This window comes from Sturnira hondurensis, unplaced genomic scaffold (assembly GCF_014824575.4).
Source record: "Sturnira hondurensis isolate 20B ecotype Veracruz unplaced genomic scaffold, ASM1482457v3 Scaffold0012541, whole genome shotgun sequence".
Taxonomy (NCBI): Eukaryota; Metazoa; Chordata; class Mammalia; order Chiroptera; family Phyllostomidae; genus Sturnira; species Sturnira hondurensis.
In genome coordinates, this window is record NW_028085172.1 from 1888071 (window position 1) to 1913081 (window position 25011).

The 25011-nt window shown below is 39.3% G+C and overlaps 1 protein-coding gene across 1 annotated transcript in view; it reads left to right on the top strand.

Annotated features, from left to right (window-relative positions):
* The window catches only part of CNTNAP5 (contactin associated protein family member 5), a 519494-nt gene that overhangs the window by 387751 nt on the left and 106732 nt on the right, over positions 1-25011 (top strand). Inside the window, exons 8-10 of the mRNA XM_037060827.1 lie at positions 93-357; positions 14711-14860; positions 17659-17830. Coding sequence (XP_036916722.1) covers positions 93-357; positions 14711-14860; positions 17659-17830 — 587 coding nt within the window. The remainder of the gene's footprint in view (positions 1-92; positions 358-14710; positions 14861-17658; positions 17831-25011) is intronic.

Sequence of the window (25011 nt, forward strand, 5' to 3'; positions counted from 1 at the left end):
ATTAAGGTCAGCTCTAGGTGGTTGTTTATATCAGCTGTCAGATTGCAGAATAAAAAATGACTTTTATATGTTTGATTTTTATTGTTTTCCAGGGCAATGTCACTTTTTCCTGTTCCGAACCACAAATTGTTCCCGTCACATTTGTCAACTCCAGCAGCAGTTATCTGCTGCTGCCTGGCACCCCTCGAATTGATGGGCTCTCGGTGGGTTTCCAGTTTCGAACATGGAACAAGGATGGTCTGCTTCTGTCCACATTGCTGTCTGAGGGCTCAGGAACCCTGCTGCTGAGCCTGGAGGGTGGAACTCTGAGACTCCAGATTCAGAAAGCAGCAGAACGGGCAGCTGAAATCCTCACAGGTACCATCGGCTCACAACCACTTGGTTGACTTTTAATTCACCCAAGTTAACACATGTTCGAAATTCTGACCATATCATACAGAATCTGGTTCCCAGAGAAGAGGATGATCCAGTGTTCACAAACTGATCGTCAGTCTGAAGAGGCAACAAATTTAGCTATGCAAGCTTTGACAAGTTCCTTAATTTCCTTGTCCCTCAATAATCTCATCTGAGAAGTGGAAGCAAGGATTCCTATCTGATACTATTGAGCATAATATATGCTCAATTGCAGAGATCTTTGCTAGGTCTCTGCAGACATGGTATATGTTACACAGAATTCACCATGCTCATTCATGAAAAGCATTATTTTGTGGATGAAGAAGTGAATCACAGAGGCTAAATAACTTCTAAAATCACATGACAATCAGTGAAGGCACCACAATTTCATCCTGACTTTTACTGACTTTACAGAGTGTAGCTTCCGTACATGCCACAGTACCATCAGACTTTTTGCAGCCACCTAATTCTATTTCAAGTAAAATTAGTGAGTTTTTAAAAATATTTGTAACTTATTATGTAAATAATACTACATATGGCATCTGGCTATGACATTTTAAAAATTATTCTCAAATATTTAAAGTTTGGAAAGTGCTTACTTTAATAGTGGACAGTATTTATTCTAATGTATAGCAATATGTAACAAATCTATGAACAAGTCATACTCTGGCTCTGTTTCTTCAAAATGAAACAGTGAAACTTTCCCCTCCTTCTCCACTTATTATCTCACTAATTAATGACTTCGCTATTTCTAGAAGCAATGTGTTGAAATAGCTGACAGCTACTCACTGAGGTCAGACCACACGTCAGGCATTGGATTAGGGCTGAGACATGCTATTGAGTCAACAAATTTTTGATCAGCCTCCCTGGATATACCATATGAATCAAATTGCCTCCTCTGTGTACCCTGAGTCAATATTTATTCTGGATTACATGACATTGCATTTTTATTTATTTTAAATGCATTTCTTCCTGCACTGGACTGTGAGTTTTGTTACCCGAGTAAATTAGAAAAATGTAACTAAATTGAAAAAAACCTTGATTTTATAGTCAAGATTAGGTCAAACTATGGGAGATCCTCAAATGCCAATAAGTGAACAAAAAGGCCCCTTAACCCCCTGCAAAATGCTTGGGGAAATGCTTGGGTCTGGGAATCAGACAGATTCAAAAGGCACCTCTTTTCATTACTATTCTTTGTCCCTGCATAAATTTCTTAACTTTGTCTCATATAAAAATGAGGGTGTTTTAGTTATCTATAGCTGCAAAACGTATTATAGCAAATTTTAATGGTAGTAAACTTTTATTATGTCTCAGTGTCTGAGTCAGTATCTAGATACACCTTGGCTGGGAGATTCTGGCAGGAATCAAGTTGTTGGTGAGGGTTGCAGTCATCTCAGTATTCAAATGGGGGTGGATCTGCTTCCATGCTCACTTGTAGGTGGGTGGCAGGCCTCAGAAGACCCGCTTCGTAGCTTAGCCCCATAGTCTCTGCAAAAAGCTGACTCATGAAATGAGGGCACTCTTACCCTGGATTGAGTGAGACACAGGCAGTGAGAAAGACCGCCCAAGACAAAGCCATAGTCTTCATGTAACCTAGTCCTAGAAGTGGCCTGCTATCACTTTTGCGATATTCTATTCATTAGAAACAATTCAGTAAGTTTAGGTTTTGCCTTAGTTGAGAGAATCATGCAAAGGTGTGGACAGCAGAAGCTGTGGGTCTGTGGAGTCCTCCTTAGAGTCTACCTAAATATAAGATATACAAATTCTTCACAAAATTCTTATGGAATAAAATAAGATAGTGTACCTAGAATCTTGAGCGCAGTGTTGAGAAGCTAGAATCTTCTTTTCTTTTATACTGACTCAAGACCTATAGCTCCATAGAGTCATGAAAGCTAAGTTAATGTGTGCGGTCATGGGACTTTTATAAAATTTATAAGATTTCCTATAATGGAGGTGAGTTAATAACTTAGGAACATAATATTTTTTATGTGCAGAGTTATAAAAGTTAATCTTCAGTCCTCCTTATTCAAAGAAAAATGTAAGCTAGTACTGGGCTATTGCTTTTTAATCGGCAAGATGTTTGAGGACAGAGAATTGTCAGCCTCAGGTCACAAATGCAGTTTTAATACAGTGCCAGCCCAGGTGACACATTGTTCTAAAGCATCCAGGTGCTGCCTGTATTATTAAGCACATGCCAGCCAATTAAAATGTATTTATGAGTGAAAGAGTGGCTGGGAAAACTGTTGGGTTACCCAGCTGCATCCTAATATTGCCCATCTGTTTCCTAATATTCTCTTCTTGTAAGGACATCAACCATATTGGATATGGTTTCACTCATATGACCTCATTTTACCTTAATTACTTCTTATAAGTCCTATCTCCAAATAAGGTACATTCCCTAATACTGGGGGTTACAGCTTCAGCATATGAATTCAGGATGGGGGGCACAATTTCAGCCCATAACAATGCATGTTAATTGCATATCTATTTAACTGGTTGTTCAATGTTCTTCTCACCACTAGGTTGTACAGATCCATGGTTGTACAGATCCTAACTACTATTTGCCCAAAACCTGGTATAGCCCTTGCTTATAACAGGTCTTCAATAAACATTTACCACATATGTGAGCAACTGTCTGAATATATTAACTAGTAGATTTGACCTCCAAAATATTTCTAAAAGATAAAAATTTTAACAATGAAAAAAAGAATCAATAGTGATTTTTAACAAACACTCTTGTAACAACTATTATATGCTGAAGAATATGTCAAACCCAGGAATGAGCTCTCTTTGGGGAAAGCATTAATTAGATGAAAGCCAGCAGAGCTCACAGAGCTCCCAGATCTAGGGGGATGGCTGGGAGAGCTGTGTCATGAAGAATGGAAGTACTCACCCTGATTAATACTTGTGGCAGATGGTTTTGGTCTAAAGCCTTGAAATTAACAGAGCTTCTCCCCCAATATTACCCTTTTTATATAAGCCATTTGTATTTAGTCATCATCTGTACATCAAACAATGATAACTTCATGAACTTCATCCTTTGTTTTAATTAAGTAATAATTAATGTCTCTGTGCTTTAGCTAAGATAATGTTGATATGAAAATCCCTTAGCAAGGGTAAAAAAAGATAGCCATGAGACTATGACTGTCACAACAAGCTATCTAGCTGGTATAGATTTCATGTTTCAGACACAGAAATATAATACAGCATTCCATTTTATAGGAAACAGAGATACAACTGCCTGAGTTTCAAGATATTAAGAAAAGATTGGGAAGGTCTACCAAAGTAATGATGTCTTGGGCAACCTTAGCTTACTCAGATCTGAGTAATGATAAAGGAAGCATTTTATTTAACTTACTATTTCTTCTTCAACACTCACTGAATAGAGCAACAAAAAAATCTAGATTTTTATTAAAATCTACTATCACCTCCCTTGATATTTTATCATTTCTACTTTAATAATTCTCTCATATTGTTCATTTTATTTTCATTTAATTCAGGAGGCTATTAAAGTGTCTATTCTGTGCTGATTCTGTACTCAAACTCCAGGATGCAGGCATTGCAGCCCAGGAGCACATGTGCATTGCTGGGAGGAGTGATGGTAGGGCCTTTACAATGCAATGGGACACATGCTTAGGACACTGGGGGAGCTTAGAGAAAAGGCATCTGGATGGGTGAGAAAGGGGAGGCTCCCTACAGGTGGGAAAAACACAGCTTGGATTCAGACAAATTCAGACAGCTTTGATTTAAACTCATGGATAGAATTTGGCCAAGCAAAGAAGAACATAAAGGATACTCTCCAATTAGAGGAGAGAAATAAGATCTAGAAGGGTAAGATTCCACAGATGGCTGAGGATATTTGGGTCACGGAGGAAAAGGCAGATGTACAAAAGATGCAGTAGTATTTTGGCCAAGGGCACTGAGTTTAAGTTCTGTCCCAAAGGTTATAGAGAATGATCTATCTCTGGAGGTGGGCTACATTTGTATTATGTAGGTGTTTGAGCTGGACATTCACATCACCTTCACCACCAACACAAATATGTCTCATATCTTGTCTGACTCTAGTGGATGGCAAACTCTCATATACTAACAAAGGGTTTTGAGGATCTAGGTTACCTTGACAAGTGAGCCCTGCTTTAACAAGTAGGAAAAATTTAATTGTGATTTATCATCCATGCTCTGGAAAAAGTTTTGCTGCTGAAACTTGGCTGTGCAATCAGCTTGTGTGATGTTCAATCAATCAATGAGCATTTAGAGAAGCAGAATGTGCCATGCTGATTCTAGGGGTGAGACTCCAAAATGTGACTCAGACTCTGACCTGTAGGAACTTGTAATCCCACTGGGGAGATAAGGCTTACAGGGACAAATTATTAATTAATAGTACAAGGTAGTGAATAATACAAACTAAGTGTATACATCAAACAGTAGATGTTATATGATTTTTCAAGGAGGAATCACTATGTGCTGCTCTGGTCAAGAAAACCCTGCTTCAGTTGTTTAAAGGTTTACTAACTTGTTCATTCAATCTTTCAGCACTTTTTATATGTCCTTTACTATTCTAGGAGATTGTATTAGAAAGTCAAAAATATATTCTTTCTATTTTTGCAGTTTAGAAAAGGAAGCACCAGAATGAAAACTGGGTATTGGAGGATAGAGAGAGAAATTTGGATAGTGGAATGACTTGGAATGCCATATAAGATGGAGAGAGGCTGGGAGTGGAAGCAGCAATTAGTTAAGTGCATTTAATTGGAGAATATTGAATATATTAGCCTCACCAGAGTAGTGAATTTGTAGTAGTAGTAGGGTTGAATTTGTAGTAGTAGTAGGGTTGAGATTGAGAGTACAGACAGAGACTTGACTACGGAAGGCATAAATTGTAAAGAAAAGCAGAGTGAATTTGATTCTCCATGGTCCATGACCACTGGAGGAATATTTGCTGTGAGAGAGTTTAAACTAAAAAGATGTCCTGTAGAAGAAAGAGGTCAGAGGCTGGTAATGAGGGAGCCCATCTGAGGGAGCTCATCACAAAAATTTCCATCTGCATGGATAAAGGATAGAATAAAAGTTGGAGAGGGAATTTAAGAAATGTGTAAATTCAATCCAATGTATGTAAAGAAGGGTTAATATAATTTTATAATTGATGAACAAATGATATCCAAGAAAAACAACTCAGGATCAAAATTGTAGCTTAATGGTAGTAACAATTGTGATATGCTCTTTTATGATTTAATTGACATTTTAAGGCTGTCTTATTCAATTATTTATACAACCCCACTCTGATCTCTCAAAAATTTAAACTACCTTTGAAATATGAAGTAAATGTAGCTATGACAGAATATGGGAAAACAGCTTAATTTCTGTGGAAGATAAAGCCTGGAAACTTCCAAGTCAATCTAGGCAATTCTGTGTCTACTTTATAGAAGGAAAGCAGGTATCAAGCAGATTAATACATTTAGAACTTAGAAATGGCAGGGCCTCGAGCCAGAGGTAATGGGTAAATAAGGTATCAAAGAAATGTGTTTCAGGTTATGTCCAGGGTTGCAAGTTGAGTCTTCAGGGACTCTGCTCTAGCCTGGGCTACAGATTTGCATGTCCAAGTGTAGTGCAATGACTGATGCTTAGAAATCCTGGGACAAGAACAAGTATAAAGGACACATGGACAAAAACTAAAGGCAGTGGAAATGGAACAGAGGTGGGGAGGGCTAGGGGGCGGACTGGAATGGGAGTAAAAGACAGAAAACTGTACATAAACAACAATTAAAATAAAAAAATTGAATAAAAAAGAGAAATCTACACTCTGAAAAAAAAAAAAAAAAAAAGAAGTCCTGGGACAGCCACTCAATTCCCAAGGTTCTGTCTTCATACCATAATGAGAAACACTGAAATAGGATGAAGGTTGAAGGTTGAAATGCAAAGATCTGTAGAGAGAGAGAAAGAGAGGAAGAGAGAGAGAAAGAGAGCCTCTGCAACCCCAAATTTATCCCTTTAACCCTGCCGTGTTTCCAAACCAAAGGAATATCTCTATTCCCACCCATCCCAACATCCCATTACCCCACTCCCCACTCAGAGAAATTTTGGTAAATTCTGGTAATATTTTTGGTGCTGGGTGTGGAGACATGTTACTACCATATAATAATTCAAGGATTCTGCTAAATATCCTGTGCCTCTTGGGACACCTCACCACCAATGAAGAATTATCTGATCCAAAATATCTAGGGCCAGTGTTAAGGAACTTTGCTTTAACCTGTGAGAGAGTTTATGGCTTCAGAATAGTATTTCACCACTCTGAGTTTCAGTTTTATCAAATATTAACTGCAAAGTGTTATAAAAGTCTCATTACAAAAAGTTTAAAAAATACAAATGTTCAATAATATTACCTGGAAAGATTAAATCAAAGTAATTGCAATTAGCTAGAAATCCAATGTCAGACCCAAGTAGACACTGGGAAACAAATTTGACATATTTAAAATTTTCTTAAAATCTAGGAGTTCCACAAAAGAACAGGACTGAAGTTTAGATGTTGTGGACTGCTCTGCTTGGTTTCAGGAATTGTAACCCTAAACCCCACATGGCTAAGGATGAGCGAGTGATCTCCGGAATGTGAGCCACAGGAGACAAGGCTTGTCTCTGGTAGCAAATGCTGCCTCAGTTTCCTCCCTGCCCCCAAAGCTTGGTTGGAAGTCAATGATGGGTAAGTCTCCCCACAGTGGGGAGCAACCTAAGTCAGACTCGACCATTTGGGAGGCTTTCATGGAAGGACTGGGGGAGGGGGCTGCAACACAGAGGAAACAATAGACCCATGCTCCCTGGCTATGTGAGATAGCCCAGTCCCCATGTTCTCTGGGAGAAGCACTTTCTGGCTCTAATTCTCTTAAGCCTGAATACCTGATGGGGAGGGGTGCAACTCCGTGCCTTGACATAGCATGCTCAGGGTGAGGTGGGCGCACAAATCTGGCATCACAAAGAGTACCTGATAAACCTGTGAAATCTGCTCTGCTAAGAGTGCTTTCATTCATATGATAAGGGTCCGAGCAGGAAATGAGTATGGCCACCTCCCCTCCACAAGAAGATCATATCCTGTCATGTTTACTTTCATCTGTGGTGGATGAAGGGACTTGGAGAAAAGTCGCCCCCACATTTAGACTCAGTTTTACAAAAGGAACTTGCCTTATGAGAATATAAACTTGAGGCAGCCACCTTGGAAACCCTCTGGCAGCTCCTTAAAACATTAAGGATTGAGTAAACATGTGACTCAGCAATTCCACTCCTAGATGCACACTTAACAGTACTGGAAGCAGGTCCATTCAGAATTGTGTACACAAGTGTTCATAGCATCATTGTTCACAATATCTACAGAGTGTAAACAACTAAAATGTCCATCAAGAGGTCAATGAATAAATGAAGTGGCATATCCATATAATGGATCATCGTACAGCCATAAAAATGTACTGATACATGGTATGCCATAGATGAACCCTGAAAACATTATGCTGAGCAAAAGAAGCCAGTAACAAAAGAAAATAAAATGTATGATTTTACTTGTATGAAATGTCCATAAGGCAAATCTATAGGGACAGAAAGTAGATTAGTGGTTGACTACAGCTGGAGGTAGGGGGGTGATGACTACATGTTACATCATTTAAAAAATATTTTATTGTTGTTCAAGTAAAGTTGTCTGCATTTACCCCCCCACTCCCCCCAACCCCAGCCATCTCCACCCCCCTCCCCTGCTTCCACCCACCCTTGGTTTTGTCCATGTGTCCTTTATAATTGTTCCTGAAAACCTTCCCCCACATTATCCATTTCCACTGTTATAGCATTTCTTGGGGAGGTTACAAAATGTCTTAAAATTAATTGTTGTGGCAGATGCTTATCTCTGTGAATATACTAAAAATGATTAAATTGGCCCTGGCTGGTGTAGCTCAGTGGATTGAGCACGGGCCTGTGAACCACATGATTGTGGTTCGATTCCCAGTCAGGGCACATGCCTGGGTTGCAGGCCAGTTCCCAGCAGGGGACTCACAAGAAACAACCATACATTGATATTTCTCTCCTTCTCTCCTTCCCTTCCTCTCTAAAGATAAATAAATAAAATCTTTAAAAAAGAAACCTTTAAAATAAAAAATAATTAAATTGCACACTTAAATAATAAATTAAATGGTATATGAATTTCATCTCAGTAAAGCTGTTCCCAAAATAGAAAGGATGAAAGAAAGAAAGAAAGAAAAAGAAAAGAAAAATTCAACAGCAGAAGATAGAACTTTGCACAGGTAACTGCACATCACAATGATTCCTGGAGCAGGGCAAGGCAGGCTTTGGAGGTGTGCAGTGAAGGAACTGAGCCTAGTTGCCTGATACCACCTTTTGAATTTTGACTCTGCCTCCAAGTAGCCATATGACCCCAGGAAGCTTCTATTACTTTCTGTTTTAGCTTCTCTAACCTGAAGACAATGAAACTTGGTCTGCAGGACTACTGTGAGAATTAGGAATTATATATTTAAAGTGTCTTGCATATTGTAGATATTCATTACCGGTAGTATTGGATAGTACTTATGTACTATTAGCTATTTTTATAATTGAGCTGTGTTTCAAAAGGTCATTTTCAAGTTCAGTTGCAATGATGAAAACTGTCTTTTTAAAGTCTTGGTTTGGTTCCTGAGCAAGCACAGAGCAGCCTATTTATTCCATTGTGTAAGGGACCTTTTATACAAATGCCTTAGGATAAATTCTGGTACCTGGGAAGTTCTGCTTCATGTAATGAGAGCAAGAAGTGGAAATAAATGAAAACTTTCCTATTCTTATCTCAGATTACTCAGTTTGTTAGTTTTAAAAATAATTATAAATGTTGTACATTTTCTTTCACAAACTTTGGAAATTCTAGTAATCTATATAAGAAAAAACACTAATAATCTCTGATTCTATCATTCAATGTCATTCCAATATTTTTCTTTGCAGTAATTTTTAATAAAACGGGAACCATACTTAGTTCCTATGCTTTTAGCCAGTTTTCACTTATCCAGATATCACTAACATTCTTAGACATGATTTTTAATGATTATACTACATTCCATAATATTAAATACATCATATGTAATATAACTGATCTACTATTACGGAAATTGGTAGTTGTGAAATTTTTCCGTGGTAAGTAATGATGTCATGAACTTTACCACAAATCTTGGCTGTAACTCTGTTACTATTTTAGGATTAATCCCCCTCCCCCCAAAAAAACAACTATGGGAAATGATGCATGACATTTTTCAGATTTTTGACAATTATTGGTATATTGCCTTCCAGAAAAAATATGTACAAGTTCATGCTACAACCAGCTATGTATCAAATTGCCTTTTCCCTTGTATGTCCACAATGTATAAATTTTTTTATGTTTTTCCAGTCTAGGAGATGACAAATATTATCTGATATCACTTTACACCTTAAAAAATTTGTGTGTTATCATCCAACAAACTTTCCAGAACCCAAGTCCTACCTTTTAAGACTCAGCCCCTAAGTCATATGAGTGCTTAGCACCACAAAGTGGCCTTAAATACCCTGCTTGTCCATGCACAGAGGTTTTTGCCCCATAGAGCTTTTCCTGGACTCAGCAGTATTGCTTTTCTGTTCTCCCCAATGAAAACATTTTTTTCCCCAGAACTACTTATTTCAGGGAGGTTTTGGGGAAAAAAAAAAAAAAAAACTACTTGATAGGATTGATTTGTCTTAATTGGTGAATAATTAATATCACTTTTGTTAGGATGGGTGAGGTAGGGTAAAATGGCAGCTGAACTACAACCTGGAAAAGATGGCTGACGCCAAACCAGAGAGCTGGAAGGGCAGGCTTTATCGACATAGAAATCTGAGCCCGAGGAGAACCACCAATGATATATTGCCCCTTTGTTCAAAGGTGACCAATCCCCAGCTTCCATAAAGACAGCCAACCAAAATAAACCCCCGCCACATTCCCTGCTTGGGCGTGACTTCCCCGGCCCCACTCTTCGGACCAGAGAACCTTGCCAAGGCGCTCAAACTCCAATAAAGCTCTATACTGCCTAACTTGTAGCTGATTGGCATTTTCTTCCTCAGTAGAGCCTAAGAAAACCTTTTAACTTAAACCTGTACCTTCAAAAGTGTTTTCTTAAAAACAAAACCTTGAGAACCTCTAGGGTTGTTTTTTGGGGGGGATTAACAGAATGAAATGGAAGGGAGTATAAGATAAAAAATCAGGTAATATGCTACTTTACTTGCCTTGGGATCTATTCTCTGGTCAGTTTCTCTAAGCTAGTCTTGTTTGTTACCTAGCTCTTTCCTTCCTCTTCTAAAACCTCTAACAGAGTTGTTTTCAAACCTCAGCCACACAATTGAATCTCTGGGGATCTTTGAGACTTCCAAGGCCTGGAGCCACCCCAGCAGTCTACATTAATTAGCTTTCTTTTTAGAAGCTCCCCTGGTGATCTTTCTGTGTGGTCAGCACAAAGAACTCCTGTTATCATAATTCTCTAAAGAGCTAAAATTTCATACAGCCTACCCCTGCAGGGACTATAGACCATGTAGGCAAAGAGCATAAGAGATCAAATCAGATGAAAAAGGACACCAAGAAGAAATAAAGGAAAAAAAGAGAAACAAAGAGAGAGAGATAAACGAGAGAAGAGAAGAGAAGGAAGAAAGGAGGGAAGGGAGGGAAGGAGGGAGGGAGGGAGGAAAGAAAAAGAAAGAAAGGAAGGAAGGAAGGAAGGAAGGAAGGAAGGAAGGAAAAGAAAAGAAAGAAAGGAAGAGAAGAGGAAGAGAAAAGGAAGAAAACAGGTGACTAAGCAAACCCTCATTAAGTGATGGTTTTAAAGACAAACATGGAGGGGAAAAGAGTTCTAATCAAAATGGCTGGGTAAGCAATTGCGATACACAAACACTTTCTTTACCACATCAAAATTATAACTAAACTGCAGAACAGCAATCATTCAGAGCTGCCTGAAATCTAACTGAATAAAAATTGTATACCTAAGGATATAAAAAAGAAGCCACATCAAGGCTAGTAGGAGGGGCATAGATGAGAAATGGGCTATTCTCACACCCTCGTATAGTGATTAAAAATAGAGAGGGACATCTCAGCTACAGAGTACTGCCCCCACCGAGGAGTGAGAGATCCCAACCGTGCACCAGGTCTCTCATCCCAGGATTCCAGTGCCAGAAAAAGAAGTCTCCATAACATCCATAAAAACTAGCCAGGATCACGGCGGGTTGAGACAAAAATGCCTCTTTTGAGTCCAAGGTGTTCCTCTTGAAGGACCCTGCATGAACTTACACTCATTCTCTGTGACCTCCAGCACTAGGATAAAAGCTTGAAAGGCACCAGGGATGTATGAAGGGAGACTGAACTGTCTGACATCAGGGCCAGAGCTGGAGGGGAAGCTTTCTCACAGACAGAATTGCTGGCAGAGGATATTTTTCTTTTTCTGAGACTTCCCCAACATAGTTGGCAGGCGGGCACCATACCTGAGTCTCCATCAACCTGGCTCATACTGTTTGCTCCACCCTGATTATTCCCTGGTACTTCATGCAATACAACTTGAGGGCTCACCTAAGCTGCTTCCAGTGGTTTTTCCTTATGAATGGCCTGTCTTGACTAATGCTTTAGACTTTCCTAAAATCCTTCAAGCAAGCAGCATCTATCCTCAGCATGCCCCTTACCTCTCTCCCTAAGTGATTCCATGTCCAGCACTAGTGGCAACTGGCCTTGGTTTAGCAACTTGGACCCTCCTGGGTACCTCCAAGCTCAGCACAGGTAGCATTCATCAGCAGATCACTTTATAGCTCATGCTGTGTGACCCCTTAGTAAGTTATAAAATGTCTAGTCACTGGGTTATACACCTGAAACTAATATAATAGTGTGTATCAATTGTAATTGAAAATTTTTAAAAAATATTTAAAGTTAAGAAAAAAAAGACAAAACTGGATAGTGATGTGGGGAAAGGGAGGACTCAGAATCTGAAGACAAGCTGATGTGCTGGTCCCAATAACAAATTGAGCAGAACTCTGGTCTTCAGCCTGTTTCACCTATAAGGAAACTAGAGAATATATCTTTAATTACACTGACACTCCCTGTGGCCCCTATGTTTACTTTCTTTCCTGCTGTACCTGATGCCAGAAGTATGCTAGGCCTTTAGGGGCTATTTACACCTTATTCGTTGAACTCCTTCCTGACACCCAACTCAAACAATCTGTAGTTGGTTTTCAAAGACAGTCTCAAATGTTATGCAGACATATTTAAAGTACTATGCAAATGAAGTTAAAGAAGTGAAGACCTGCAGCTGGCTATGTCCTCTGATGCCACTGACAGAAGTCAATTGTTCATCCTCACTAGTCCTGCTTCCAGTCTTGTTTCCTCCCAGATCCTATCATCTACCAACAGTGTTTGAATGCTCATCTCTAGCTATGTCATTCCCATGCTGAAGACCCCTTATAGACTCCCATGTTCTGACACAGTGATTTTCATTCCTGGCTGCACCTGAGATTCATTCAGGAGCTTTTTTAAAAATGCAAATATATAGGGTCCCATCCTCAAAGATTATAATAAGAATTGACTTGGGTAAAATACCCTGATGAATCATATATCAAAGGACTTTGTTGAAACCCCTTACTTAGCCTGGCATTTGTGACCCCTGGAAGAGTGGATCATCTTTCCACCTGCCTTGCTATTGTTCTCTCCTGCTTCTCACTCCAAACCTTCACTTCTTTGTACAAGCTCTCTATCTCTTCAAACCCTTGCTCTAAGGGTACAAACTATTGCTCATTTTTCAAAATGTTTCTGTACTGTTATCACCTCTTGTGAAGACTTTTCAAGATCTTCACATGGAGTTGGTCAAATCTTTTTTCTTTATTTTCTTCCCCCCAACTTACTGTTCCTTCTAGAATTATTGTTTGTCTGCTTCACTGTTTATCCCACCAGCCTGACATACTCCAAGGACAGGACGTTCATCCACATTACCTATGTCCCTTCACTTAACTATGTCTACCCTAGGATAGAGGTCATGTGATATTAATGTCCATATTCACCAGTGCAGGGGCAATAATGTAGTTGCTGTTCTGTCCATATGTTTTAGCAAACACTGTCTTCTTATGATGAGATATAAAATGAACTATATGTTTCTGTGTTAACTTGTGTAATTCTCACAATAGCCTATAAGTATAACAATTGTCCCCATTTTGCAGGAGAGGAAATTGAGGCAAAGAGAAGGAAGAGAGTTTCAGTACATAGCTGGGTAGCATATATGCTAGTGTGTGTAGAAATGTGTGGCTCTCTGTTCTTGTCATACCCAAATCTTTATGACTGTATATTTCAGCTAGCCCTTTGTAGCAACAGAGCCTTCACAGATGATAAGCTTTTGCAGGAAATAGTTGACAACATCATGACTAATTTCCAATACAGTTTTCTTTGTAAGGTAGGCCAGCAATGTAGTGTGCACCAAAGATATCTGGACCAAAAGAACAATGGAAAAAACTTTTAATAAATACTCACTATATCCTCATCTTCTCTAGGGACTTCCCTGCCTGATCACAACTTATCCCCTTAACAATGATACAGAGTAGGGATAATTTTACAGATGATAAAACCAAAGCTGAGTCAAGGGAGGTCACTTAGCCATTGTCACATACAGAATTAAGGGAAGGTTGGAATTAACTAGTCTCTTACCTCTCCAACAGAAAACTGCCTCCTCCTGGTACACCATGGAACTCTAGCTTTTCTATTTTACTTTTTCCTTCAAAAAATAGCTTATTTTTCCTAAAAATGAAATATAAGCCATTAGGAGAAAAATGTAGAAAAACAAAAATTGTAATCTGACCAACCAGAGATAAAACCATGAGAAACTTTTGAGAGTTTTTCCTTTTCAGCGTTTTGCTATTATTTATGTTGCTAGAGGTCAATTAATCTGTTCTTTGCCTTTGGTTGTAGTTTACATACAAGTCTGTGTTTTCCACTTTTGTTGTTAAGCAAACACCCAAAGTTGTCCAGCCATTTAGACCACAGTGTGGAAATGGCCAGAGGGAAGAAAGGCAAGGGTGGGAGGGAAGTATAAAAAGGGGAAAATAGGGACATCTGTAATAATGTAAACAATAAAAATAAAAGAAAAAAAATAGAATTAAGTGGTTAAAAATAGAAAGAAAAGTGACTCTGGTGAAGCAGCTGAGGGTTTGGTTTAAGTAAAATGATGATTGGAACCACTCTGAGAATGCACCGGGACCACAGCAGGGAAAGAAAACCAGCCCACCTTCCCCAGCTCTCCTAGATCAATCATCCCTATGCTTGCCCTTCCTGTTTCTTTTGCAGGCAGCAATTTAAATGATGGCTTGTGGCATTCAGTCAGCATCAACGCCAGAAGGAACCGCATCACTCTCACCCTGGATAATGATGCAGCATCCCCGGCTCAGGACACCACCCGGATACAGATTTATTCTGGAAATAGTTACTACTTTGGAGGTTAAATCACTTAGCTTTCGAGATTGAAAATAAAGGAGGGAGGGAGAATGCAGTGGACATTAGTTTTTCTATTGATTCTTTCTTTGTCAATTAGACCATTATTCTAACACACACATAGGCATACCCCATACCAAACACACAGACACAGGCAGCCACCTCCATGCTCAAAATAATGGGAAGCAAACTCTCTCACAGCTGTGCAGATATAAATTATCTAGGTCAGTGCTGAGAAAAAAAAAAGAACTTTAGTTATAAGAACTGGTGTTACATAACATGTCCAAAAGAGATTTTTATAACCATGCCAAGGCTCTACAATCACATTTGAAAGGGAAAACTCAGCTGAAAACTTGGAGAAAGTATCAATAGTCAGCAGTGCCTGGGAGAAGAGATATCTAAGTGAGAGGGAGAAACCAGCACTCTCACTCATCTAGGCCACTCATCTGGCATTTTGTTGTCTTCATCCCACATCCCTGGGGGCTATTCCCATGAGTGGGGCAAATAAAAATGGGGAAGTCATAGAAGGCCCATGAATGCTTAGCTCCATATGGGGAAGCCAGTACAGACCCAGTCCTTTCAGTGTTGGGTGAATCCTGGAAGTCTTTTCCACTACAAGACACAGGGCAAACTGGTAAAGGGGGAAAACATGTGATTGGCACTTAATAGATTTTTATAGTTACATATATATTTTTATTTAGTCTTTTTCAAGGTGGCCCCTTCTGTTAAAAATAATATCTAATTTATTGGTCATTTGTTTTTATGTTAGAAAAAATCTCTAAAGAGTAAATAATTTTAACAACTGTCTGACAATGAGCAAGACACTTAGGGTTCCTGAACTTCCCATACTGAGGCCATGGAATTATTCAGAGAGTTCTGTGTTACCAAGGTATAGCTCAGAGTCTCCTACCTGGCAAAGAATGGATGAGCTGGTTTCACATGTTGTTAACATAGGCATGGACTGGGGTTGGTCTACAGTTGCCAATATGTTTCTCACTAGGAAACTGAAGACATATTGTGTGTAAAATTATAAAGTGCAGTCTCTAATAGGATTTACAAATCATGTCTCTCAGACAAGTGACATGTGATTAAGCTTTGAAATACAAGCGGAGCTCTTCACAGATGCAGTGTATATATCAGGGTATCCCTAGAGGGAAGCACTAGGGAGCAGTCTATTTGTGGTTTGATTTTAGGGCTTCCAGGATAGACTCTGTCCTTTACTCTAAGTCTTCTCCATGTGTGCATGTAACACATTTCTTTGAAAAGGGAACATTTCCATTCTCTGTAAATATTTTTTGTGTCTTAGCTCATTTAATTCACAAAGTGACTTTGTGAGTTAGGTAATTGTAGCCCTGTTTCAGAGAAAGTAAGACTGGTGTTTGCTTAGATGAAATAATTTGTGTGAATAGTAGAACCAGGATTCACCTCCAAATATGTTCTCCACAGTCCACTGGCAATAACAAAGGATGACAACTAATGTAGAACAAAAGCTGTGGAAGGAGTGTCTTGGGGCTCCAGTGATATATCCCCAAAACTATTAATTTTGCATCACATGCAATGCTTCAAACAGGGAAAGAAAAGCAATCATGTCCTTAATTGTATTTAAAAAACAAGGAGCATAATTATGATATGTAAGCACCTGAATGTCTCCAAGGAAAAATGACCCTTACCCAAAATGAAGAAAGATCCTTAGATGTGGTTCTTATGGCCCTAGGCTCAGAAGGTGAGAATTTATCTGTGATTTGAAGTGTTAAAAAAAACTCCCACACATAGACTATAAACTTAGGGAAGGTGAAAAATGAGTTTGAGTAATAGTCAACTTAACATAAATTCTCTCTATAGCTTCAATTAGAAGTCCTAACATTTCTCTTCATTTTATAGTGTGTGTGTGTGCTCGTGAGCTATTGACCATCTATCTGCCAGGCTTCAGCCCAGCAGTGACTGTCTATTAGAAATGGCTGGAATAATTCCCAATTATTTATGGGTTGTTGCCATGTTCTCAAGTTTGCATTTGCATATTGTCTGAACTTATTGAAAACATTCAGGATGGAGTTTATAAAGAGCTCCAGCATTGATATACCTATTTGCTTTCTACCTATCGTAAGGAGGAGATATGCCTAAGTTACAGACTGTTAAATTTGCATGATGCATTTTTTAAAAGAACACTTCTTAAGAAAGTATGGTGCTAACCTTTCAAGTGTGCTGTTACAACCCTATAATGGTGTGCATTTAAATCATTAGTGTCTTTAGTGTCTGAATTTGTTTTGCACATCACTTCAAAATTCCAGTTACATTCTATGTGTACCTTTGTCAGGAACTAAGCCTATTAAAGCTAACTAATCAGATAGTTACTCTGCTGCCATCCTCATTCAAAGCATAATTTCCTTAGAAAGTGTGATTCAGAATTAAATAGTGCACTTAGAAGTGTGTTTCAAGACAGAACCAACATCCCCATGTAGTTACAATAGGCTGTGTTCGTGGGATAATTGAAGTGTCTCAGGCAGAAGAATGACACACAGTTTATCTAGAGAAAAAGTGAAGGACAAGATACATGGTTGAGTGCTCATATTCCCTTCAACATACTGGTTTTTTGTTGTTGTTCTGTACAGTAATTGAGTATACTCCCCTTTGAACCAGTTCTGTTCCCTTTCTGAGAATGCTAGGATCTACAAGTAAACTCTATGCACTGCTGTGAATGAAAAAGCACCATAATAATTACACCTTAATATCGTCCACGGATAGGTCTCCAAAGCAATGACTGATCATTTCATCATTCTTCTCCATTTTTTTTCTCTGTCCCACAGGATGCCCTGACAATCTTACTGTTTCCCAATGCTTAAATCCTATTAAGGCTTTCCAAGGCTGCATGAGACTCATCTTTATTGATAACCAGCCCAAGGACCTCATTTTGGTTCAGCAAGGTTTCCTGGGGAATTTTAGTGATTTACACATTGATCTGTGTAGCATCAAAGACAGGTAATTATTGTCTCTTCTCCTCTGTTCTCCCAATCCCCACCTCCTCATTCTCACTGCTATAAATATGTGTTTCTTTAAGCAAAATTCTAATCTGCTGACATTAGCCACATTAGACATAATTAAGTTGCTTAATGGAAAATATTTCTGAAAGGATTTCAGACTAGAGAAAAAATGGTTTAAATTAATTGAGTCTGTTTATGTTGGCTTGCAGTAAGTGTGATATGCAAATTAAATCAAACTAAAAATTTGTGAAAGAATTAAAATTTTTTGCGTAAACACCATTTGATTACTTTGAAGTTAAGAGTAAAACAAAAAAGGAGGGAGACATCACTTTTCGCCTAAACCATTTCATTTTTCAATGCAATGGGTGTCCTTTCTTGTATGTACATGAAATGAGCATCAGGCTATCCGGGATCCTACAATAGAAGTGTGGGTAGTGACCAGCTCTACACAGACACTCCTGGGTGACTGGTCTTTGCTATTACTACCTTGAACCATTTCTTCTTTGGTCCAGAAGAGATCAAACCCTGGACCAAGAGAATCAACATGTTCACTCTGCAACCTACAATCTAACAAAAGCTCAGTTTCTTTTTTAGTCTCTCCTGGGATCTGGTTCCTTTTGTGTTAGAAGTTTCTAGACTCAAAGACATACTGCAGAAAAAATGTTAAAAGTATTGATTCTGAATTTTCAGCAAAGTTCCCCATGTTTCTTCTCTATCTATTGCCTCCTACATATCTCTGCTTCTACCCTTCCTGCCTAAAATACCATTTATTAAAAGGAGGAATAACATGTGGTTAGGTGCAAGCCTCTGTGTTGGTGAAATAGAGTGTTAGTTTTCATCAGGGAATAAATTAGTCATTACAATAAAGTGCAATAAATTATCAGGAAATGTACCCTTATCTGTATTAGATATGGCAGATGCAACTTAGTTTGGCCTAATAAGAATGAGGTCAATAAGGTTTTCAGGAAATGGTGCTGAGCCAAATTTTACAGAACAGAGAGACCTGGATGAGGGGTGCAGGGTGTGGGTGTCAGATGATTTGGTAGGACTCAGCATGTGAAATGGCATAGCAATAGGATAGGTCATACTTGCAAGTAGTATATCAATTCAAGAGACTTATTTTTCATTTTAAAATCTGTAATGTTTAAATAATTTTTCAATTGATGGTAATAATTTAATAGGCAACATTTGCTTATCTTACTGGCATATAAAATAGCAGTATGTCTTACAAAAAACAGTGTCTTAGATTTAACAAAATATTGATCAGGAGGATTTTAGGTCACTGTGGTGGAGCACATGGCAAGAATATGGTTAGAGATGTGGATTAGTATTAACAGGAGAACTTCCAGTGCCCGTGAAATTTGTCTTCAGGCTCTAGGCAAGAATCAAAAAGGAAGGCAGGCAGATCTGCCTAGTGAAAGAGTACTCAGGAAATAGGAAGAAAGTTGTATTGAAGGAGAACCATCCCAGAGCTGGAGATAACAGCCCAGGCCAGCGGAGCAGTGAGAAGTAGTAGGGCACTCTAGTGAGCAGCACAAAGTGAGATGTGCAGATCCCAGTCTCTGATGTTAAGAGTGACCAATGTAATTTGGCAGAACTTTATGAGAATGTTTCTCTGTTAATATCCAGAGATAAGAGATAAGAGATAAGCATCAAATCACAAAGACCTCTTGGCTCTTCTACTTTCTCTTTTCCCTAAGTGACCAGCTGGATATCTGGGTAATACAATGTGTCCTTCATTAGAATTTGCTAGTTTAGAGACCTGATAAAAAAAGATGCTACGCAAAGTGGTTGCTGCCCCCTCTAGTCTGTTGATGAGCAAGCACAGCCTTTGTAAATTGGAATTCAACAGAGGAAACATTTATCAGTAGGGTTATCCTACAATATCTTAATTTCTAATGAAGGAAGCTTTCATTTTGCTGACATGAAAATTATTACCATCTATACTGTATCACTATTTTTTTGTAATTGTAGTGTGTATAACCATATTACATACAATTTTATTGTTGTATAACAATAAGGGATTGTGCTAGTTTTGTGGGTAAATGGTATGTTTTTCTTCATTTACCAAAAGAAAAAACATGGAAAAAAGGTTTTGCATAATTATTTCTTGAACTTATATTTAACATTTATTGGAAGAGTGCAGGGGTTAAAAAGCAGGTGGTTTCTCAGTTTTGTGAGGTTTTTTTTTTTTTTTTTTTTTTTTTTTAGGTATTAATTACTGTAAACTCAACTTAAGGGCAAGTACAGAGTCTTTGCCTTCAAGGAGTTTGCTACTTGGGGGTGAGGTGGGTGTGGTTGGGCATATGAAGGTGGAAGAGTTGACTGTGGTTTTCTTACTTGTGTTCCTGTCAAGAAGTTCATTGAAGATAGCCTATGGTCTGGCCTTCCAGTCTCTTGTCTCCCAGACCAGTTTCTTCTGTGCCCCTTCTTGCTAGACTATGTATAGAGACCCAGGCCTCTTGCCCGGCCTCACAAGGGCTTGCCCTCCCTGTTCTACCTAAGTGTCATCTGGCTTGGCTATGCAAAGAGAACCAGGCCTCCCAGCTCCCCTTTCTGCTGTCCATCTTACACACACACAAAGGCACCTAGTGCTGGTCACTGTGGGAAAACCAGATAGGAGAAAACCAAGATAGCATTCACAGAAGATGCTCCTGTGATTTGAGATCTTAAGAGCTTTCCCCAGTGGGAGTCCTTTAAACATACTCTCTTTAGATAGTGCTTAAGCCCACTGCCCAGCTTGTGCATGTTTACAAATCATTCTTGGGGCAATTCTTTGAGAAGAAGCTGGGTGGGTCTCTTCCCAGCAACTAAGGACTCAAACTAACAATTTGCATCTGAATGCTTGGCAAATGCAAGTCTTCTGGTCTCAGGGAAGAAGGGATTTAGAGTGATTGCCCTGGCCACAATTCTGGTAGCAGGACAAGTGCTGGCTTTAGGAAGCTTCCTCTGCTGAATCACCCAGTGCCTAAGAGGCAGAGCCCTCTGATAGGAACCACAGTTGGAGCCAGAGTGGAACACCCCTAATGTACTTTCCTCTGATTTTTCTAAACCTCTATAACACAATGTGAAGCCACTCTCTCACCTCTGCAAACAGAATCCCCAATGTCATGTTATTTACACCCCACACTCCTGTTCTCCAGGAGCTATATTTATCTTGCACCCCTTGAACTTGAGATAGGCAAAGCATGCTAATCTAAACTATCACAGAGCTAAGTAACCTCTATAAATGCTTTACTCCTTCAGAAACTGTTTATCACAGCCTCAGTTACTGGGCTTCACAGATGGGCAGTGAGTGAATGACTGAAGCAGTCTTGTGTACACACCAGAGTGTGATAAAATGTGGTGAGAGCTTACAAGCCATGGGGGTGCAAAGCATAAATACCCCCGGTTTTAAAGGTTAACTAAGATCCAGAGTTGCATGTCAATTTTCTCATGGTCACAGGACTACAGTTGCAGTCTGGAGATGAACAATGCCAGTGTCCTATCTCATACCAACTATCCAAAAGATACCAATCTGGCAATTTTAGTCATTGTGTGCCTATGGCTCTAAATGTGTAAGCCCATCTTCTGCCCAACCATTAAAACAAAAACTTTTTAGGAATATGCAATATATTAAATTCATTGTAAACTTTAGGTGCTTCTAATGAGTCTCCATTTCTTAAAAAGGATATTCAAAGTGATGTGTGATATCAGGCAGGGACTAAAATAAGTAAGTGAGGCACAGTCCCAGTGGCCCAGGTCAAGGATACCTTTTGCTAAGACTTTTCTTGAAGGATCTGACAAGTCAATGCCAGGAGCATGTCCATTCTTGCACAGTTCACAACAGAAGAAACAAATCACCAAATGCTATCTAAGAATTTGAATAACAGACAGGATCCAAGGTATAGAGGACCAAAGGGATGCTGATGAGCCAGCTGTCTGAAATGAGAAAAAGTGGAAGTCACGGCTGAGGAATTTCATTAATTGCAGTGTGGGTGAAACAAAGCCTATTTAATACCCAGTTCATCACTCATCAGCTTGAGATATGATACATATTATTTAACCATTTAAAATGTGTTTTCTCTTTTGCAAAACCAAGATTATAAAACCTACATTTGCACTGATCATAAACACATGAGATTTGGGGGGCTCAGTTGCATATCTAATAAACAGATACACAGTAAACATTGCCATGTTAATTCCCAGAGCCAAAAGTTTGCTAACTCTCTCCTTTCCATGGGGAGAAGGGAAGCCAAAATCTCCCTCTGAAGGTCCTCCAACCCCCACCATGGCTCAAAGATCCCCAGCAGTCTCTGGGGTAGATCCCTATAGACATACCTCACATGTGCTTTCTAGTCAATCTTCTCTGTGACTCCCTTGGACTTTGATTCCTACTTCTTCAGAGGAGCTGCCTTTCTGGAAGACTAATTACCACTCATCAGGAAAATGTGTATCAATTTTGTACCAAGGCTATGGTTATTAGATTCTCCTAAAGCTTTGGTCTCAGTGCCTGGATAGGGTAAAGAAAGCTTGTGATGTGCTTAGGACACATAATTTAAGGCAGTCCTTATTTCCAGATTCATGTATGTGCGGACTCTGAATTTATATGAACCTGGGAATGAATGCCTCCTTGAAATTTTCAGGTCAGTTCTAGCATGTCTGCATCAGAATTGCCAGTAGGACTTGTTAAAATCCATGTGGCTGGATACCACCCCTAGAGTTTCTGATATTACTGTGAAGGCCAATAAAATGTGTATTCATACCAAATTTCAGGGTGCTCCAGGTGCTGTTTTGCTGATCTGGGGGCTAGATTTTGAGAACAACTACCCTAAAGCTTCTAATCCTGGAGCCTATGGGATTACATGGATTCTTATAAAAGGGGTACAAGTGTAGGGGAGAGGGATGGCTTTGGCCCCAACTGAGTCCTCAAGCAGCTAAGAGTCTCACTGGGCTCTGAGAAGTTCCAGCAGCTCTGTGTCAATCCCATTCTTCAAAGAGGTGTTGAATTCAGTCCAAGGGAAACCAGCCAGTCAAACGAATTCCACCTTCCTCTAGAAATTTCTGGTATTTGTCACTTAACTCCTCCCCTGCTTCCCACTGCGAAGAAAACTTTCCATGAACACAAATAAACAAAGATCCTCAGAGGTGCCTGAGTAAAGAGATGTTTTGTTTGGAAGGGAATATGGTTAGAATAGCTGCAGATGCAGATGCCAGCAAACACAATTTACTTTTGTGTTATTTTGAGGAGAGTTGACTCTTTAGGCTCACTGAAAGTCTCAGTTTGATTTTTGCTTGTAGACAAGCCTCACACCCTGTGTGTGAGAGTGGTTCCATTATAATGTAATGGCATTACATTATAATGTAATGTAATGAATGACTCCACCCACCAAAAAATATTGCTCCATAACTTTATAAAGATTGGTGGAAACTGAGTTCCTCTGATTTTCTGGCACCAGCAAAAGGTTTCTGTGACCACTGGTCTAGTTTCTTGGGTCCTTTCCTCAGAGAAGTGGCACTGGGGAAGGTCCTTAGAGATCATTCAGCTCTGGTTTTGAATGAAAGGAAAAGGAAGTCTCACAGTGTGGAGCAGGGTGTTTGCTCCTGCAGGCTTTGCTGTTCCATTCTCTGATGACTATTTTGCTTTTTTTCCCTAAAATTAAACAATTTGCTTTTCTGAGTTGAGTGAATTTATGTGGACCATTTCATTAAGTGTCTTTCAGCAAAAGAAGTTATTGTGTGTGTATGTGTGTGTGTGTTCATCCCATAATCTCTTCCCATTTACTTAATACTCATTATTTTAAGGAAAGCATCTGCTAATCTCTCTGGTCAAGATTCTGACCTTGATTCAGAGTTGGGGTGTTATAAACAGTGAAAGGGGAAAAAGACAACATTATGTTGTACAACGTGTCGTAAACAGACTCATGCTAAAAATTCACCCTGTGTATAGGAGTTCAAAACAGTACTTCATATAAAGAAATGACATTGCAGGATAATGCATATGTTTTAGTTCTTCTCTAAACTTGAAAACCACTACATTGGGGGCCAAAAAAGCATAATACCCACACAATCTGAGCTTCTAACTCCAGAATGAGAAATGCTACAATATGGTATTCTCTCTTAACTCATTGGATGAGGTCAAAATTGAAACAAGGGCACTTCTGCTGTTTTATTTATTATTTTTAGTCTACTTAATGTAGGAAAAGAAAATGCTATATTTTATTTTATTTTTTTAAATACTTTATTTATTTATCTCTAGAGGGGAAAGGAAGGAGAGAAGGAGAGGAGAGAAATATCAATGTATGGTTACCTCTTGTGAGTCCCCCACTGGGAACTGGCCTGCAACCCAGGCACGTGCCCTGATTGGGAATCCCCTGACTGGCATGTGCCCTGATCCTGTGGTTCACAGGCCCGCGTTCAATCCACTGAGCTACACCAGCCAGGGCCAGAAAATGTTATATTTTATATAACAGTTATGGAACAAATATCTCTCAATATTATTTCATTTAATTTTCACCATGGTCCTGCAAAATCCTCAAGATTGTTCTTAGAACTGGGCTTTTAAGGGCAGTAGTACCAGCATCATTTGGCTACTTGTTATAAATGTGTATTATCATGCCCGGCACATACCTGCTGGGTCAGAACCTTGGGGAAGGGGAGCCATCCAAGTTTTAATAACTTTTCAGGTGAATCTGATACACACTCATATTTGAAAGCCATTGGTTTGCTCCATTATTGTCATTTCAAGACCAGTGATGTTCACAGAAGTTTAGTGTTTGGTGGTGTCAGGATTCATTCAGAATTTGCTGACTCCTCTGCCCATGTAAATGTGGATGGCCTATTGACTAAAGGCCAGAGAGAGAGGAGAGATGGCTTGGGTAGCCAGAACAGGTTAAGGGAGTATCACAGAGAGAGTGAGATTTAAGGGAAACTAGAGAATCGGGCTTGGTTTAGGAAGGTCAAGCACAGGATTCCATGTGGGTAGAGAGCATCAGGATGGGCCTGAGAAGAGTTATGGTGCTGGGCATTTGCGTGTCTGGATGGGAAAGGCTGCACTAACAGCAGAGGGCAAAAGAGAGCTTAAAGTCAAGGCTGTAATGAACTTGGCAGCACATAGCAGTTTGCAATCTGAGGAGCACACCATACTAATAGTCAATGCTTAAATCAGGGGTGTCAAGCTCATTTTTACCATGGACCACA